The 18,874-nt window shown below is 40.5% G+C and overlaps 1 protein-coding gene across 1 annotated transcript in view; it reads right to left on the reverse strand.

Annotated features, from left to right (window-relative positions):
- LRRC2 (leucine rich repeat containing 2) overlaps nucleotides 1–18,874 on the reverse strand; it is a 76,475-nt gene that overhangs the window by 16,636 nt on the left and 40,965 nt on the right. Inside the window, exon 5 of the mRNA XM_032806431.2 lies at nucleotides 15,822–15,958. Within this exon, the coding sequence (XP_032662322.1) occupies nucleotides 15,822–15,958 (137 nt within the window). The remainder of the gene's footprint in view (nucleotides 1–15,821; nucleotides 15,959–18,874) is intronic.

The raw sequence follows: 18,874 nt of genomic DNA on the forward strand, positions 1-18,874 counted from the left end.
TGGCATGACCAGGCACTATATCTACTAACGTTGTCATTTTGTTTGTTAAAAATGGTCGTATTCATTTTAGATCTTATAGAAACGCACAGTAAATCAATCAATATTTGCCAAAGGGAGAATGAAAAAAAAATCAGTAGAGAAGTAAATTTTATTTTCAAGCAGCTAGAAAGAGTATTATAAACCAAGGAGATGACAAATGCATTAAGAACTGTAAAGCACTGGTTGACAGTTTTCTTTTAGGTTAGTAAACTAGAAATGACTCACTTTAGAAGAAGATATACAGAGGACATTTAAAGAGACAGTATCAGTACAGTAGAATGTTGTCACAGGATAATATGGCGGATCAAGAAAAGATGAGAAATAAATGTTAAGGCAAAGCTGAAAGGCACAGTGCCGCTTGAAAGTCTATTATCAAATATGGCTCATTTTTTTTATGTAGGTAGATCCACAGAATCTGCCTTCATGAGCCTACAACTGGGCACAATTTCAACAATTAACCTGGCAATTCAAAGTCTTGTCCCCTGCCAGGATTTCAGCGGTCTCCCTCCTTCACCCATGCAGAGTGATCTCAGATTTGCAATTCCATTCCAAAGGTTTCCTTTTTAAATTTTTTATGCACAGATACAATTATAGATGGAATGGCCTTAGGTGGAGTAACTACTTTTACTGTGCTTTAATTAATTTCCACCACCAGGCTAGCATGGAATGTTTTCATCTCATCTATCCTGTTTATTATCCTGCATTATTCTTTTTCTCTCCACATAATTCTCAATATTTGTAACATGTAACAGATTTCTTTATGTCCTACCCCTGTATGCATGCACAAAAACTCCATAAGGCATGTACCACGCACTAGGAGATTCAGAAAGAGGAGATGGAACTATGGCTCCACCCATCTCTGCCCTGGCTTGGAGAACTGGCTGGTTGAAGAAGAGTGTGCACACTGCCCCCTCTCAACAGGTGGCACAGAGGTCATGAGGAGACACCCATAAGGCTGCCTAACAAGGACTTTCTTGTACACGAGGGAGGTGGCCCTCAGCACAAAGCCTCCAGCAGCTCCCACTGGGTCACTGCCACTCTGCATCACCCTAACTTGGGGCTGTATCCCTAAAACACAAACAGACCACAGAATACCCTGTATTATTAGAATTACATATTCATTTGTTACAAATGTCTGCTGATTGAAATACAATTGATGTAGATGCTAGAACATTTACTTCTTTAGATTAGTGATAAATAAATAATAAATAAAATAAAATAATAATAAATTATCTGGCTCAATATTTAGCCAGCTGGCTCAGCCCTGAACAAGCAATCTGTATATGGCAGGAGGAGCAGTGAATCAAACAGAATTGCATACAGTTGTATAAATATTCCTATGTAAAACCAATGAGTGAGGTCCTCGCCCCCACGCTGGCTCTTTTACCCCAATTAAAGGTTTGGAGTAGTATAAAGGGGTCCTAAAAAAAACTCAGTTCCAGCTGAGGGTGGTTTTCTCCAGCACAGACACTGCAGAGACAACTAGAAGTCTGTCTTCCAAGGATCCCCTCATAAGCCCTGGTGTAGGGGGCATGCCGAGGGTGGGAGAGGCACCTTGAGGTGAAGTCACAGCACATGTTGCTGCAGAAATTCCAAGCAGTGCTGTCACCCATCGGGCAGTTCAGAGAGGCAGCTATAACTTGCTGTCTAAGATATGTTAGGAGCTTCTCCAACCCCCAGATGAGCTGAGGCTCAAAACTACCTTAGCCACTCCTCCCACAGGCTGCTAGTTTTGTACTGTGTCCGTACGCACCTTCCAAAAAAGTCTATTTCTCTACCCATGTCCTCTCACTTTTAGGAATCTTTTTCTAATGTGTTGCCTAAACTTTTCTTATTTATCTCCGTGCAATTGCTGATGATGTGTATTCCCAAAAGCATTAATCTGTATTAGCCAATTTAATAGTTCTGCATGGTTGTGTATAATTTATATACTATCACAGAACATTTTCTGTGCAGATAGCATTTCAATAATACCTACAGTGTAGCATGAATATATCAGAACAGGGGGTTATGGGAGGAAACTGTGGATAATGAACAAATACTTAAGTGAACAAAATTCATTATGATTAATGGTACATATCTGAAATATTTGAGTTTTCATGATGGTATAGGAAATTCAGTGTTGACAAATATAAACTGGAAGAAATAATGTCAATTACTAACATGCACATTGCCGATTACTAAATTAACTGGAACCCAGGAGGGATGGAAAGATAATTATTTAGGTGAATGAAAACTTCTGTTCAATGTACACTGGTGGTCAAAGAAAATACTACTTTAATATATAAGGAGTGGGATATACTAGAACAATGAAATTATTATAGTGTCACTATATATATCAATAGAACACCCTAACCTGCAATACTATGTTCATGTCTGGTCACTCTGTCTCCAAGAAAGATACAGCAAAAATAGAAGAGGTCCAGGGATGAACAACAAAAATGATCAGAAGAATGGAAAGAAATTTTCTCTATCATCTTTACTGAATATTTGCATTGCAGTAATACCCAAAGATCTCAATCAAGCTGAAGAAAAATTTAAAAGACGATAACACTTTAGTTTAAAGAGCTGATGAATAAAAAAGAAATTTTCAGAACAATGAACAATAGAGAAACGGTAAATCAGCTGCTCCTGTATATATTCCCTTATAACCATAAGAACAAGAAGGATTCCAATGAATCCAAAAAGCAATACATTTAAACTGATAAAAGGAAATAGTTTTCTTTACATAATCAACCTATGGAACTCACTGATAGAATCATAGGACTGGAAGGGACCTTGAGAGATTATCTAATCCAGTCCCCTGCACTCATGGCAGGACTAAGTATTATCTAGACCATCCCTGACAGCTGTTTGTCTAACCTGCTCTTAAAAATCTCCAGTGATGGACATTCCACAACCTCCCCAGGCAATTTATTCCAGTGTTTAACTCCCCTGACAGTTAGGAAGTTTTTCCTGATGTCCAACCTAAACCTTGCTCCCTTGCTGCCCATTTAAGTCCATGTCTTCTTGTCCTATCCTCAGTGGTTAAGAAGAACAATTTTTCTTCCCCCTCCTTGTAACAACCTTCTATGTACTTGAAAACTGTTATCATGTCCCCTCTCAGGCTTCTCTTTTCCAGACTAAACAAACCCAATCTTCCTTCATAGATCATGTTTTCTAGACTTTTAATCATTTTTGTTGCTCTCCTCTCGACTTTCTCCAATTTGTCCATATCTTTCCTGAAATGTGGTGCCCAGAATTGGACACAATACTCAGCTGATGCATAATCAGTGTGAAGTAGAGAGGAAGAATAACTTCTCATGTCTTGCTTACAACACTCTTGCTAATACATCCCAGACTGATTGGTTTTTTTGCAACAGCGTTACACAGTATCAAAGGGCTAGCTGTGTTAGTCTGGATCTGTAACAGCAGCAAAGAATCCTGTGACACCTTTTAGACTAACAGACGTTTTGGAGCATGAGCTTTCGTGGGTGAATTCGTCTGACGAAGTGGGTATTCACCCACGAAAGCTTATGCTCCAAAACATCTATTAGTCTATAAGATGCCACAGGATTCAGTGTTACACAGTTAACTCATATTTAGCTTGTGGTCCACTATGACCCCTAGATCCGCAGTACTTCTTCCTTGGCAGTCATTTTCCATTTTGTATGTGTTCTACTGAGTGTGCCTTCCTAAATGGAGTACTTTGCATTTGTCCTTATTGAATTTCATCCTAGTTACTTCAGACCATTTCTCCAGTTTGTCCAGATCATTTTGAATTATAATCCTATCCTCCAAAGCACTTGCAACCCCTCCCAGCTTGGTATTGTCCACAAACTTTATAAGTATATTACTGAGTCTAAGAGCGTAGCAGGATTCTGAAGAGGATTTGACATTTATACAGATAATGAAAACATTCAGAGGTACATTAGACAGTATAGAAAAATAAGGGATATAAACCTTTATGCTTCAGGACATAAGTCAACCACTACCTGCCTGGGGCTAGGAAAAAATTTCTCCAAGGGGCTGGTTATTCCATTATAATCCATGATAGGAACAGAACCTTTTCAGGAATTTGTTAGTAGCCACAGTCAGATAGGATATTGAACTAAATGAATGACTTATCTGATCTGTATAATAATCCTCTGTATCTAAATTCTGAATCTATTACTAATTCATCAATTCATGTGGACTAAAACCTTTGAAGTCTCTTCTGGGGTGAAGATATAGATATGATTAGCATTCAGTGTAGAAATAAGACCTTGAATCAACAAAGCATTTGCTAACTGCAATAGGACTGCTTCCATTAAAATTAAGCATGTGCTTAAGTAATGTACTGGACTGAGGCCTAAGAAAACAAAAATCACATTTCAAAGCACTGACGCCTCTTTCATTTCCCATAAATGCATTCCTTTCTGCAGCAAAGCTGGAGAGCAGTCAGGAGAGACCAGATCATGGCTTCCTTCACAGAAGATGCACAAGCTCCTTTATACAATTTTAAAATGCTGTGCCACAGTCAATGGAAACTCGGGAAATTAAAAATGTACATAACTGATTGTTTGCTATTTATCTTCTTATAAGATAACATCACTGCATTAAAGCAGTAGTTCTAGACAATTTATGGATTCCCCATGCTTCTTACAGTCAACAGCACCAAATTAATGTTGATGCCCCTTGCTCTTAAATTTAGAGCCAGATTTTCAAAAGTGTTCAGCTTCTACAATCAAGCTCAGATTTTTAAAATGTGCAACTCTCATTTGGGAACCGAAGCAAAATAGCCAGATTTTCAGAAGTGTCTGCCACACCCAGTCGTCCCCATTGTTTTCATCCTCAGAAGCTGGAATCTCAACGGCATTGCAACACTTTTGAAAATCTATCCACTTAATTTAAGTGTCTGACTGAGATCCATTGGGTGCTGAGCTCTTTTGAAAATCTGATCCTTAATAAAATATTTTTTTCTCTTACAGTAGCACATAAAGGCCCCCAACTGAGATCCGGGTCCCATTGTGCTAGGTGCTATACAAATAGAGTAAAAGTCTCTTCATAAAACCCAGGTTTCCTGATTCTTAGTCCTATGACACATCCATTCAGACCACTCTGCTTCCCAAGTTATTTTTAACAGGCTGTTCAACTTTCAAGATCTGTTTTGATAGTGTTGTATGATCACTGGGAAACATTAAGGTGATTTGTTCTCTAAGAACCTCCGTTTTTTAAATTGTACTCTAGCTCCTGGACTCCATTTGTTCTTAACTGCAACAGTAGGTCCTTCAATCGAGTTCCTGTAAATTTTTTCATTGCCTCTAGCCATCTTTTCATCTAGCCATTTTGCATTACATAATATTCTGAGGTCTTGGTGCCAGCTTCTGAGGATGAAAATCTTTCAATTATATTAAAAGTAGTTTCAGGGAATAAGACTTTCTTTAACCCTTTTCCTGCCCCAGAAATAAACAACAACTGCAACAAAAGCACAACTGGTGGAACAGGGGCTAAGACACACTCATCTGACCTTCCAAATATCTAACTACTAATTCATTCTAGTAAAAGCATTGCAACATAGGATTAGCAATATCAGATCAGTCCATATCCAGTCCAACAGACTACCTCTAGCAGTGGCCAATACCTGATATGTCAGAGAAAGGGGAAAAAAAACAATAAAACAAAAATATTCAACATCAATTTTGCAAAGCTTTACATGGTGACAAAAATCTTTTATCCCTGAAGTGATCTGCTTATAACCTGAAGAATAAGATTTAATTAACCTTATCATAGCCTGCATAACTATAAATGATATTGTTCATAAAATTATACAGGACTTTCTAATATTCAGCCACAATAACTGGCTCAATGGCATGCTGCAGCAGTGAATTTCATAGGTTGCCTATCGGCTGCATGAAGAAGCATTTCTTTACATTTGTTCTAAATTTACCAGCCATTAATTTCATAATATGAGATTCATTGTCCTTCCATGTCACTTCTGATCTATTACAGGGCTCAGCTCTGAGAGGTACTGGGTGTCTCCTGCTAGGTGCTGAGAGGAGAGATAAAGATATAAGGATTGAGGGAAACATAAAGAGGAAAAGGGAGAATGAAGCTGGCCACAGAGAGACAATGAGGAAATGAGGCAGAAGATGGAAAAGAAAAGTTCACAACATCCACCTAATCAGACATAGACAGAAGCCTTCCCTTTTAGCAAACAATGCCTCCTTGGACTCACCCAGAGTTGTAAAACTCTTGCACAGTGCATGGACACTTGATAATTGCCTTGTTCTGTTCATTCCCTTTGACCCATCTGGCATTACTGGGCTAGATGGACCATTGGTCTGACCCAGTATGGACATTCTTATGTTCTTAAGACAAACTTCTTCAACAACAGGAGCAGTAACCACTCTACTATGTCTTCAGTATACTTCCACCAAGCCACTAACATTACTTCCATTATATGTAGGCTCAGCGTCAACCAACTTCTTCACCTTTAAGTCCCAATCTTTGCCTGACACTGAAAAAGTACAGACATGGCATCATCCAGGTAAAATGGAAAAATAATATGGAGCTGTGTGTCACAAACTGGGACAAGGGCAGTCAGGCCAGGAGGTCAGTTCAGTGGCAGTCAGAGGCTGGGAGCCTTTCATTACCAACTGGCAGAGGGCACATCAAACCATAACTCACATTAAGCTTGACATACTCATTGCCTCAACACACTGTTGATATAAACTGTATCTAAAAGGTGTCATGTGAAGTGTCATATTTAGTGAGGTGTCATATGATTTAGTTGGGGTTGGTCCTGCTTTGAGCAGGGGGTTAGACTGGATGACCTCCTGAGGTCTCTTCCAACCCTAATCTTCTATGATTCTGTGATATGCAAACTGATAACATATTGGTCATGAATAATATTGTGTGATGTATGTACCAGCGATGTATAAAGAATTTTAGATCTGTGTTGAAAATATGTTCTTAAAAGATATTTTGCAAGCATTGTATAAAACCCACCTATCCAAGACAAAGAACATTGTTTTGCCTGTTTTCTAGTGTCTCCAGTGTAGACAGGTAATACCTCAGGAGGACAATGAAAAGTACATCTACATGCAAGTTAAACTAAGCCATCAAGCTTAAAAGGGAGAAGACCGCTTAATGATCATGACAGGAGATGGAACCTGCACTCCCAGGAAGCTTTCTGGCTCTTGAAACAGAGACAATAGACTTTGGGAAATATAAGCAAAATCCAAAAAAAAATGCCATTTTGTCATCCATCACCTGGATGACAAAGGGGAAGCAGTGCCCCTTGAGCTCATGAAGAGTGGATCCTCTTGGCCTGAAAACCAAGAGTAGCTGGAACTGACTATAGGTGAGAAACCTGCTTAGACAAAGATTGTAACTTGCTGAAGTTGTTTTAGCCACAACAAAGTGTGTTTTGTTTTGTTTCACTGTAACCATATCCGTGTCTTCTATTCTTACTTATTGTCATTCAAATTTCTGTTCTTTCTTAATAAACATTCTTGTTTTATTACAAAACCATCTCAGTTCTGTGTATGAAACTGAAGGATGAAATCCTCAGCTAAACTAAGGCTGATGTGAGCTCTGTCTCTTTGGAGGCAGTGAACGTAATAATTTCTGAGTATCCAGTGAGAGGGACTGGACACTGCAAGGGAGGTGGTTTTGGACAGACTTGGAACTGGACAGGCTGTTGCTGTCACTCTGCAAGGAGTAACCAGGCTGATGGAAGCCAGGGTGAGGACATTGTATTGTAGGAAGGTTGCTAGTGTCCGGGCTCTGAGCCAAAGCCACACAGACAGAAGTACCCAGGGCTCCAGGGCAGGCAATGACAGAACCTCTTAATGCTCTAGATGAAACTCCAGAGCATCACAACAGGACTGGTCTACACTACGGGGGAAAATCGATTTTAGATACGCAACTTCAGCTACGTGAATAACGTAGCTGAAGTCGAATATCTAAAATCGATTTACACACCCTTCCTCACCGCGCGGGATCAATGTCCGCGGCTCGCCATGTCGATTCCGGAACTCCGTTGGGGTTGGTGGAGTCGATATAAGCGCGCTCAGGGATCGATATATCACGTCTAGATGAGACGCGATATATCGATCCCCGAGCAATCGATTTTAACCCGCCGATACGGCGGGTAGTCTAGACGTGGCCACAGAGGCCACAAACAGAGACAAAGTTCAAAGCCACTGCCAGCAATCAGGAGTCAGAGCTGGAGCAAGGCAGCAGGGCTGAAGCTAGTCAGGAAATAAGGCAGGAGCGGAACTGGGAACAAGGCGGCACAGAAGCAATTGCAGCTGCAGGAGTAAGCATTATGTTTCCAGCAGCCTGCCACCACTACTGCTGAGCTTAAATGCACACCTGATGGCTCCTTCCAGTCAACAGGCCAGGCCAGCATATCAGGCAATTCTGCCATAGCCCAACTAGGCTCATTAACTGGGCATACCCAGCAAGCCCCAGGCTCAGCTAAGAGAATTCAAGCCCACAGTGCGCTATCTGCAACCACTGACACTTTGCACCATCTGCTGACTGATAGCACTGATCCCATCTTCCTGTCCACCCTCACAAGAGTCTGTTGAGGATATACAGAAATTCATGGTTAACAGTATTAAATGTTTCTGACAGCTATAAAAATTATAACTTGTAATCATGTAACTAGCCTGTAATTAGCAGATAACTGAGATGAATGTACGCAGTAATTAATTTAATACATTTCCTATTTAATATTTCATACTGATGTTATCCTTTCCACTTCACTAGTTTCACCTTATGGGCCATTGTGAAGAAGTGACTTGCTTTTTCCCTAACCCTCTTCACTCCCTTGAGGTGCTGTACATCCTCAGGGGAAGAAAGAGACAGAGGAAGCAGTCCTTGTTTCTCTTTATGCAGGCCATGCAAATAAGGGAAAGTTCTGCATTCCCTCTCCCACCACTGTACACCTATTTATGGATCAGGCAGAATCTGGCTCTGATTTTCTAGCTTATGTGACTAGATAACATTTGAGGGTAGGATTTTCACAAGCACTCAGAGCTGCTTTAACTTTTCCTGCTACTGAATAGTTCATTTTTTACTTATGATTCAATACTTCACTCCTTACTCAGGCAAAACTCCTGTAACAAAGTTTAACTTTTGACTTTTAAAGACAGCACAGTTGGGCCAATGCTGAACACTGTTGAAACCCCCCACCCCTTATTAACAGAGAACAAAACCTTTTTAAAATTAAATCCACATTTTTATAATGAATTAGTGACATTCTAATGTTCACATAATTCCCTTTTGCTCAGTTTTTGGTAGCATTTGGTCACCACTAATAATCCTTTGTTTATACAAAGGTTTTGGTGCCATTTAAACACTGCTTGTAGAAGGAGATGCTACTTTTGTTTAAAATTCAAGTGGAAGGTAAACGTCACTGGTATCACAATACAAAGGTATACAGTGATCAGTTCTCTAACAAGGCAGAGCTATTATTGGCAAACGACTTGCTCTGGTAGGGAATGCAATGTCTCTGAAGTGATGTTATATTAATTATAAGATTTTTGAATCACATGGTCAAGAGCTACATCAATTGATGCAGACATTCCTTTGTCTAACTACATAATCCTGTTTCCTACCACATTTGCATGTCCTTCCTTACTCTCTTGTCTTTTCAAAACATTTATAAGAACTCATGCAATGCTAATGCCTTTGTCTATCTCCTCCGATACCTAACACCTTTGCACCCACCCCTTTCGATTTTCACACATTCCTGCTAATGTCTGGTATTATATCTTATGCCAGTTTCACAAAGCAGCTGTTCCTTACCTTCGATTGACAGCATTTTGGCAAATGCTATGATAGTGTGAAACTTGGCATGAGCGTTAGGTAGATTTGCCATCTAAAAAGCTTTAATCTTTGCAGGCGAGTATGTGCATTGAATGAACAACCAAAGCAAGATAACATTCTCTCAAACAGAACATCAGCAAGGCTAAGCAACTGTACCTTTCTTAAACTGCAAAACATACACTGTGAAATGCTGGTCCCATCGCAACAGATTTCAGTAGAAGCTGGATTTTACCCACAGTAGGCCTTTTGCCACTAACTTGCTACCTCCTCACTAAAGTAATTGCCAATGCACACAGTTTTGTGGTTCTGAACCTGTGCATGGACACACCAAACTCAAATGATTTGGGCACTAATAAAGCTCATTTTTTACTTATGATCCAATACTTCACTCCTTACTCAGGCAAAACTCCTGTAACAAGATAAAGGTCTTGCATCTTGTAAACGGTGAACAGGCTAGTAACATGGCTGCTCAAGGAGAAATAGAACAGGAAGGTGAAGTTAAAAGGAAAGGTGAGCCTTTTTCCTTTCTGGATGATTAAAGTAAGGAGGCCTCTGGAAAACTGTTGACCAACGTTTCCAGTTTATTTGAACTCATCTGTGCAGCAATAATGCAAAACAAGATTGCCACCTGTTACACTGAGATTATGGCATGCCAAAAAGAAAACGATCTCCCAGCCCTCTGAACTTTGGAGGCCGGATATTAAGTAATACATTTAAAATACATATGCATGCACATGAAAACAGGTGTATGCACGCACACACACATGCTCATTCTGCAGAAGCATTACACCTCATGTTAAAAATAAACAAACCACACTATGATTCCTTATGTTGCTTAGAGCTAAATTTACTAATTTTGGTTAATTTATTCAAGGTGTTCAAGATATTATATATACACACACACATTCTTTTACTCCTTCTCATGATATTTTAGGGTGCTCTTCTCTGACAAAATATTCATATGCTGGAGCAGGAGCAGATTCTCTACCCCATTTCACTCACTCTGCATTGTTTAGGCTGCACAAAGGGAAATCCAAGTAACCTGCTGGGATCCCTCCTAACAGCAGCATTCACTATTCACTGCATAAGAAGTTCAGAACACTATGCCGCACCCTCCGTTAACCTTTTTGAAATTTGATTTTCTTAAACAGCAAATCCAAAGTAGCTGCTTAATATTTCCTATCAGAGATGGACTGAGTTAATTAAAATAAATAAAATAAGTAAAAGGAATGCCTCAAAGGCAAGGGAGTTTGAACTGACTAGAGATCTGGCCCTTCCACGTAGTGCAGGTATCACTATGAAATACCAGCACAGAAAGAGTACTTAAGAAGAGCTGTTGCAGCATTGGAAATGGTGATTGTGTGATGCAGTAACATAATAGTTGAAAGCATCACCTTTTGAAAGCAGTACACTTAGGATTGAAGTCAGATCAGTTTTTCTACATACCCAAATATATGAATGCACACTATGGAATGTATTTAATTTACAGTCTTATCTATAATTCCTAAGAAAACAAATTAATTGCACAATGTGTAACAACATATCAACAGCATCTAAACTCAATAGTTAGAATAATACTTCACATTTCTTGGTCTTAATTCTTCTCTCATACACACATAGACTTCAATAGAGTTACTCCTGATTGGCAAAAGTGTCAATGAGAGAAGAATTAGGTCTATATAGTGCATGACTTCTTAGAGTCTCAGAGTACATTGTGATCATCAATTAATTTATCTTTACAATCCCCTTGCAATTTAGGTGAGTATTATAATTCCCATTTCACATATGAGGAAACTGAGGCACAAACACCTGAGCACAAACGTCTTGTTCAAAGTAATACAAGAAATTTGTGATGGAATCTCAATCTCCAGACTTTGAGTTCTGTGTCTTAACCACAATGTATCTTTGTTATCCTAGTAAAGAACACTGTTATGAAATAATACAGAGAGCCAACCACTTAGGGAGTGCCTGTGACATGCAATCAGAGATGCCATAGCTTTTGGAAGAAGATTTTCTTTCCTTGTTTTAAAGGCACATGGCAAAAATTACCTCTCCACCCTGCATTGTTTTCTGCCCTCCTCTGTGTGTGTACAGAGCTGAGTTAAAATGACTTGAAATCTAGGGTCTGAAGTGTTGGGATTTCAAGTCATTGTCACTTGAACCCCAGAGCTTCAGACATTAGGATTCAAGCTGTTTCCACTTTGTTGTATATGCACACAAAAAGTATGTCTAGACTAGAATAAAAACATTTTAAAAAAATTTAGCTTTGTACTCTTAGCTTGGTTTTCACCTGAACCAGATAAGATATATCAAAATATAATTTGTGCTGTCTACATGAGACCTTTAAAATGTGTTCGTTAAAATGTGTTAGCAAAATGTTGGGTGGTGGTGGCATTTGTAAAGTAAATAAATAAACAAATCTTTCTTTCTACTCCAGATACATCCAAATGTGAAGAGAACATGGTTTTGAGGGAAAGAAGACATCATAGGGCAGATCACCAGCTGGTATCAATTGTCACAGCTCCATAGAAGACAATGAATCTGTGATACTTTGTGAGGACTTGCCCATTAGCGAGGATAGAGAATGAGAGACACATGATCCTACCAACTCTAACTCACACAAAGCAGTCCTTATTGACGCTGGCGCCAGGTCTATGCTACAAACTTCTGTCAGCAGAGCTATGTCAGTCAGGGGTGTGAAGAGGTGTAATCCCTGACTGACATAGGGTGCCGAGATACAGAAGCCCCTAATGTAGATACAGCTATACCAGCAAATCTGTCCTGTACCAAGCTAGCTAGTTTCATTCATAGTGGCATCTGCATGCACACTACAAGTGATTGGCCAGGATAGTATGCCAGTATTCCTTCACTAGTAAAGTGCTCCAAGCACAAGTTACCTGTGGAAAAAAAAGTATAAGCTCATGTAGTTAAGGTCTGTATCATTATGCATCTGGAAAAGGGAGCAGAATTAAGTGTGTGTTAATTCTGGTATTTCCTAACTTTTGAGTTCTTGAGTTTGCAACCATAATGTTCTTTTAACATAGACTTTCGGGGGATTTGGGAAGATATTTTTTGGTATGGAATAATGATATAAAAGTCCAGAATGATATCAACATTCACACGGCAATTTATTTGACTACAAGCAGGGCTGTTCTGTGAAAAAAAGTCTTAACTATATATGATTTCTAAGGTAGACTATACAATACACAGAGCTAAATGAAATGTAAAAGACCTAAGTCATCATATATTGTTAATGGTCCTTATCTTTAAAGGTGCTGCACATCTGCTAGCAGCTGGATCTTACACTGAAGTAAATGTGAGTTGCAGGTGCTCAGCACCTCTCAGTATTTGACCTCATAAAAAACTACAGAAAATTTCTGACATATAGCAGTTATTTGTTGACTTCATATATAGCTGACTTGCAAATTCTGGGGGCTATGCACATCCTTTGTCACTGTGGACAAAATGTTAAAAATAGGAGCAACTGGTGCACCTGCAAAAATGCATGAACACATATTGCAGTCCCAGAACATAGTGGGTGTGCCCACAGACTGGACAGCTGGTTGTCAAATGGGTGTTTGGGGGTGCAAGTGCATGATTTGTACATGGAATTGCAGGTGGATCAGACTGAATGTTTACCACTATCAGACAAAGCTTTTGCCACTACTATGTAGAAAGTGGTAGCAGGTATTATGTGACACACACAACTGAATTTTTCCCCACTATTTCAGTCAGTTTGTAATATTTTCTTTCTGTATCTGTTTAAAAATCCAGAATTTTCTTCTTATAAAATTCCTCAATAAATTGCTTTAAAAGCTCAAAAACTTCTATATATTCTACAGCTGTCATAAAGAAAATTGATAGAAAGAGAGTAGGGAGACTGATTACTGAAGATGTAATTCAGTCTCAGAGTTCTGATGATCTCATAAACTTTTTATGGTGCCGTCAGAAACTCTTGACTGAATTACAGGCATGTTATCAATCTCCCTGAATCTATCATCATATATATTATCAGGTTCTCCCTGGCCATTATTCTATGTACAATACTAAGGTAAAATTAGACTTTGATCATTTCTGCTGTGTTGAAGTTTGCCATTATTTCTCTCAAGCAAGTTTTACAGTAGAGAATATTACCTGCTTTCTTCAAGTTGCATATTTTTGTAACCTTCCAAGGAAGATTTTTTTAAGGATTTTGAAAGTCAAATAAAAGTTGAACTTTCCAAATGACAATCTATTAATAAAAAATACCTTTGTGGGAAATTTTTCTGTACACACACACACACAGAGTACTCTCTAGTCATATTGGAGGTTGTGATGTTTCTCTTGTGAATCACTCTTTTCACCCGATTGGTAATTTTCAGAAGTAAATATGTTCATCTCTTTCAGGTATTATAAGCATTTCAAAATCTCTCTCTTTCTCTGTCTCTCTCAGGTTCCATACACAATTCAAGTTATTTCAGTAGTTTTCATTCATGAAGAAGCAATTATTGCCAGTTATCATTAGGGTGACCAGACAGCAAGTGTGAAAAATGGGGACGGGGGTGAGGGTAATAGGAATCTATATAAGACAAAGCCCGAGATATTGGGGCTGTCCCTATAAAAATTGGAACATCTAGTCACCCTAGTTACCATCTTATGCCCATCTAACAATGAGATGTCAGACACATAAGACATTATGAAGGATAATGTTACTACTTTAAAAAACTGTGGTTTAATATTAAAATTTTTCCAGGCAAATAGCCTGTTTATCTGTATATCTGAATCAGACAGAGAAGATTTAAATCCATGTATCCTACCCACCAAGCGAGTGCATTAGCCACTTTCTCTCTCTGGCCCAATGAATATTTATATAGCAACATAAAGTGGAATATCTTCAATACGAGACACTGACTACAGCCACCTCAGAATAGCCTACAGCCTGGTAATTAGAGCACTCATCTGGGTTGTGTGGGAGATCTGAGTTCAAGTCTGGAATAGGGATTCAAATTTAGATCCCCTACATCCCAGGCAGGTACCCTAACCACTAGGATAAAAATTATAAAGACAGAGAGACAGACACACATGGGATTTGCTGGCTGGCCTGATATTATAACTTATGTCCATATGCAGTGTTTGCTTGTGACATGAGGCTCTGGGAGACAGGTTTGTGTGCACTTCAGTTTCTCCTTACTACACTACTGAACACCTACTTTCCACCCAAACATCTGACCTACAACAGAACCAAGAAGTTTGAAAAATGTCTAGGTTTATGGAAGTGATGATGACATTGGCAAAATGCAGGAAATTTCTAGATTAAAAATGAAATTAGGAACTTTATTTAATTTCACCATACACATTTTCAACCAAATTGCTGCCTTAAATAGCAAACACCTGTTGGGTGTGTATGCAGTGAGTAGACAACCACACATCCAACATAAGGGATATACTGCTGTTGCAGGGCTGAGTGTCTCTCCATGGACCATCACAATGTAGTAAATAGAGCTTACTGATCCTCAGGAGTCATGTAAGCATCTACATTTCTGCCAATCATTTTTTGCTGCTCATGGAAGCATACAGCATTATTGGCTTGGGACAGCACCATGTTCTTTTAATAAACCATCACCCCATATACATGGGTTGCAACTTGGGGCATTTCATGGATAAAGCTGTCAACACACACTTGTGTTTCATGGCAGGAAGCCTTCAGCAGCCTTCCCTTTGCCACATTATGCAAAATCCCTTTTGGCCCCTTTCCCAGCCTTGTGCACTAGAGCAAATGTGAGCAGGATTTAGCCATTTGTCAAGTGACACTCAGACACTCTGTCCTGCTCTGTTCTGTCTGTTCTAAGATATTTTCAATGACATTGCTACTAAAACTGTATTGTTGAAATTTGTGATGGTGTGTGAAATCAGTTTGTAAGAATCTCTGTTTATGCTGCATGTGATGAAATATCTAACAGCCCAAATAAATCAGATACTAGAAATGCAGTTAGAGATCTTACTTCAAATGGGAGCTCTGTAAGTTCTATATTTCCAGCCAAATCCAGTTTTTCCAGATTCTCACAGTTTCCCAATTCTGGAGGGATGCTCTTCAAATTATTAAAACTTACACTGAGTTCTTTCAGTTGTTTTAAACAACCTGTTAAAATAAAAAGTTAAAATCAGTAGGGTAGAAGCACAAAGGAATCAAAAGTCTATTCAGGTTAGCAAAGGAACAGCCACCCCATGTGCCAGTTAGTTAAAAAAATAAAAAAGTATTCAGACATAAATATTGTTCAAAATATCACTGAAGTCACGATGGGCCCAGTCCTTCAAGGTGTGGAATGCCCTCAACTCCCAATGAGTTCCGTGGGAGTTTAAAGGACCCAGCATTTCACAAAAGGTCTGATCATGCTTCTATTGGTATTAATGGAAAACTTCTATTGACTTCAATAGGAACTGGATCATGTGCAGAATTAGGCTCTCAATTACTGCTAAAAAGGAATAAAGAGTTTGCCTTTTGGCTGGAAAGTGCTGTGACCATTGGCATGGCCTTTATCATCATTGATTTCTCCTGCCACCAAACTTATTGGAGGACATCAAGAATTGCATCTGGCAAGTATCAAGCATTATACACTCTTTTACGTAATCTTGATGACTTTGGTGCTCATATCTGATATGAAAGACAAGGAGAATGTACAGTTATTACATTATTTGCTTTATTGAAAGCTATGTTCCTTGTCAGCTGGATCTTAGGCACTGATGATATCTTAGGGCAGCATTTCTCAAACCACAGACCCCACTGAGAAACTCCTCCCCTCCCTCCCTCAACTCCTCTCCCTCCCAGCACACTGGGGAACAGGCTACCTACCTGCACTGGCTCTGTGCCACTCCCAGAAGTGGCCAGTATCCCTGTGGCCCTTGGGAGAGGGAGGCAAGGAGTCTCCACGCACTGCCTCTGCCCCAAGAGCCAACTCTGCAGCTCCATTGTCTGGGAACTGAGGCCAATGGGAGCTGTGGGGGCAGTGTCTGAGGGCAGGGGCAGCACGCGGAAACCCCCTGGGCCTCCTGCCTAGAAGCTGCTGTCAAAGGGATGTGCCGGTCGCTTTTGGGAACCGCCCAAGATAAGCGCCACCCAGACGCAGCCCACACCCCTCATCTCTTCCTGCACCCAACCCCCCTGCCCCAGCCCACAACCCACACCCCGCACCCAAACTCCCTCCCAGAGCCCACATCCCACACCCTCTCCTGCACCCAAACTCCCTCCCAGAGGGAAGTGTGGGGTATGGTCTCTGGGCTGGGGGAGGGGGTTAGATGCAGGAGGGGGTGAGGGGTGCAGGCTCCGGCCGGGCGGTGCTTACCTTGGGCAGCTCCTGAAAGCAATCGGCACGTCCCTCTGGCAGTGGCTCCTAGGCAGTGAGGCCAGGGGATTCCTGGCCAATGGGAGCTGCAGGGATGGTGCTGGGAGCAGGGGCAGCGCATGGATCCTCCTTCCCCCATGCCCCAGCAGGGGCCGCAGAGACATGCCTGCAGCTGGCCGCTTCCGAGAGTGGCATGGGGCCATGGCATGCAGGCAACCTGCCTGAGCTCTGCTGTGCTGCCAGCTGAGAACCGCCTGTAGTAAGCGCCTCCCAGCTGGAACCTGCACCTCATACCCGCTCCTGCAACCAAACTCCCTGCCCCAGGTCAGACTCCCCTCCTGCACCAAACTCCCTCCCAGAGTCTGCACCCCTCACCCTCTCCTGCACCCCAAGACTCTGTCCCAGCCTGGAGCCCCCTCCTGCACCCAAATTAATATAACAGCTGTGCTAAAGATAAGAAGTAGGCTATTTTGAATTAACATAATTATATTCTACATGTTTTAAGACTGAAATGTAACCACAGAATTACTTTATATTAATTAAAAGGCAAGTTTAGTAATAGCATTAGTAGCCTCAATGCCACAATTGTGATCATTTTGTTTTAAATTAGGAAAAAGACTTGTATACAGGGGCCCCACAAAATCTAATAGCCCCAGCCCACTGGAGAGTTAATCTGACTCTGGCGCTAGGAAGCAGTGGGGCTGAAGGTGGAGGGTCCCCATATGGAATAAGCTCTGGAAGGGGAGCCTCTACAGATTGCAGAGGAGGATGATATGCCTGCCTCCATGTCAGCTTGCCCTGTCCTACATTCTCCCCAGCTACCGAGCCCCATATCCACCGTGAACCTTCCAAGGGACAGGGCCTAGGATGGTTCTATGAAATAGAAGCCCCCACCCTTGTTCTGTGGCATCTGAGGCAGATTCACTGAGCTAAGAGGCATGACCTCGACTTTAGTTTTTATTTAAGTTTTTTACTCAGGCAAAACCTCCGTTGCCTTCGGTGAAGCTTTGTCTCACAAAGAACTGAGTAAGTATTTAAGCTCTGTGCACATGAGAAATTATTGTTTTCCCTTTTTCCTCTTAAGTAGCATTTCAGTTAAACTGGCAAGAGAAGAATTAGCCTTTAGACTACAAAAGACATAGATTTGGCAGTGTAGTATTATCACAAAAGATTCATTTGGCTGGTGCAAGAGGATAAGAGCAGTAGTTAGGGTGTTAATGTGTGAACCGCTTATCCTATTTACAAGTGCATCAAAATATAATGTTAACCTATTGAGTCTAACATGATTTAGCGAAATGAAGGCATTATTTGTATATTTAGCCTATCTTACATCAATTTAGCACCTTGTTATAGCAAAAATAAATCATTGAGCTGTAAATATGTGGAGGAAGAACAAGTCTGATGGGAAAGATTTCTTTCAGTGTGGACCCAGTTACTTCCTGGCTTTAAGCAGGAGTAACTCCCATTGAAGTTAATAGGAGTTGGAATCATTTAGACCAGAGGAGAATTTCTCGCCATCCCTACTACCATTTCTGCTCCACTGGCGGATGAAGTGTTAACATACACCAGGATTCAGAGGACCATTGGTGTTTTAAGCCCTTTGTTGTCTAACCATGATCAGGGTAGATCTGCAGAATGCAGCATTACCTCTTGAGAAGCTGAACTGGTGATAGCAACAGTGAGAAATCTTAACAAAATTGTCCTACTGGAATAGC

Source organism: Chelonoidis abingdonii, chromosome 6, assembly GCF_003597395.2.
Source record: "Chelonoidis abingdonii isolate Lonesome George chromosome 6, CheloAbing_2.0, whole genome shotgun sequence".
Taxonomy (NCBI): domain Eukaryota; kingdom Metazoa; phylum Chordata; order Testudines; family Testudinidae; genus Chelonoidis; species Chelonoidis abingdonii.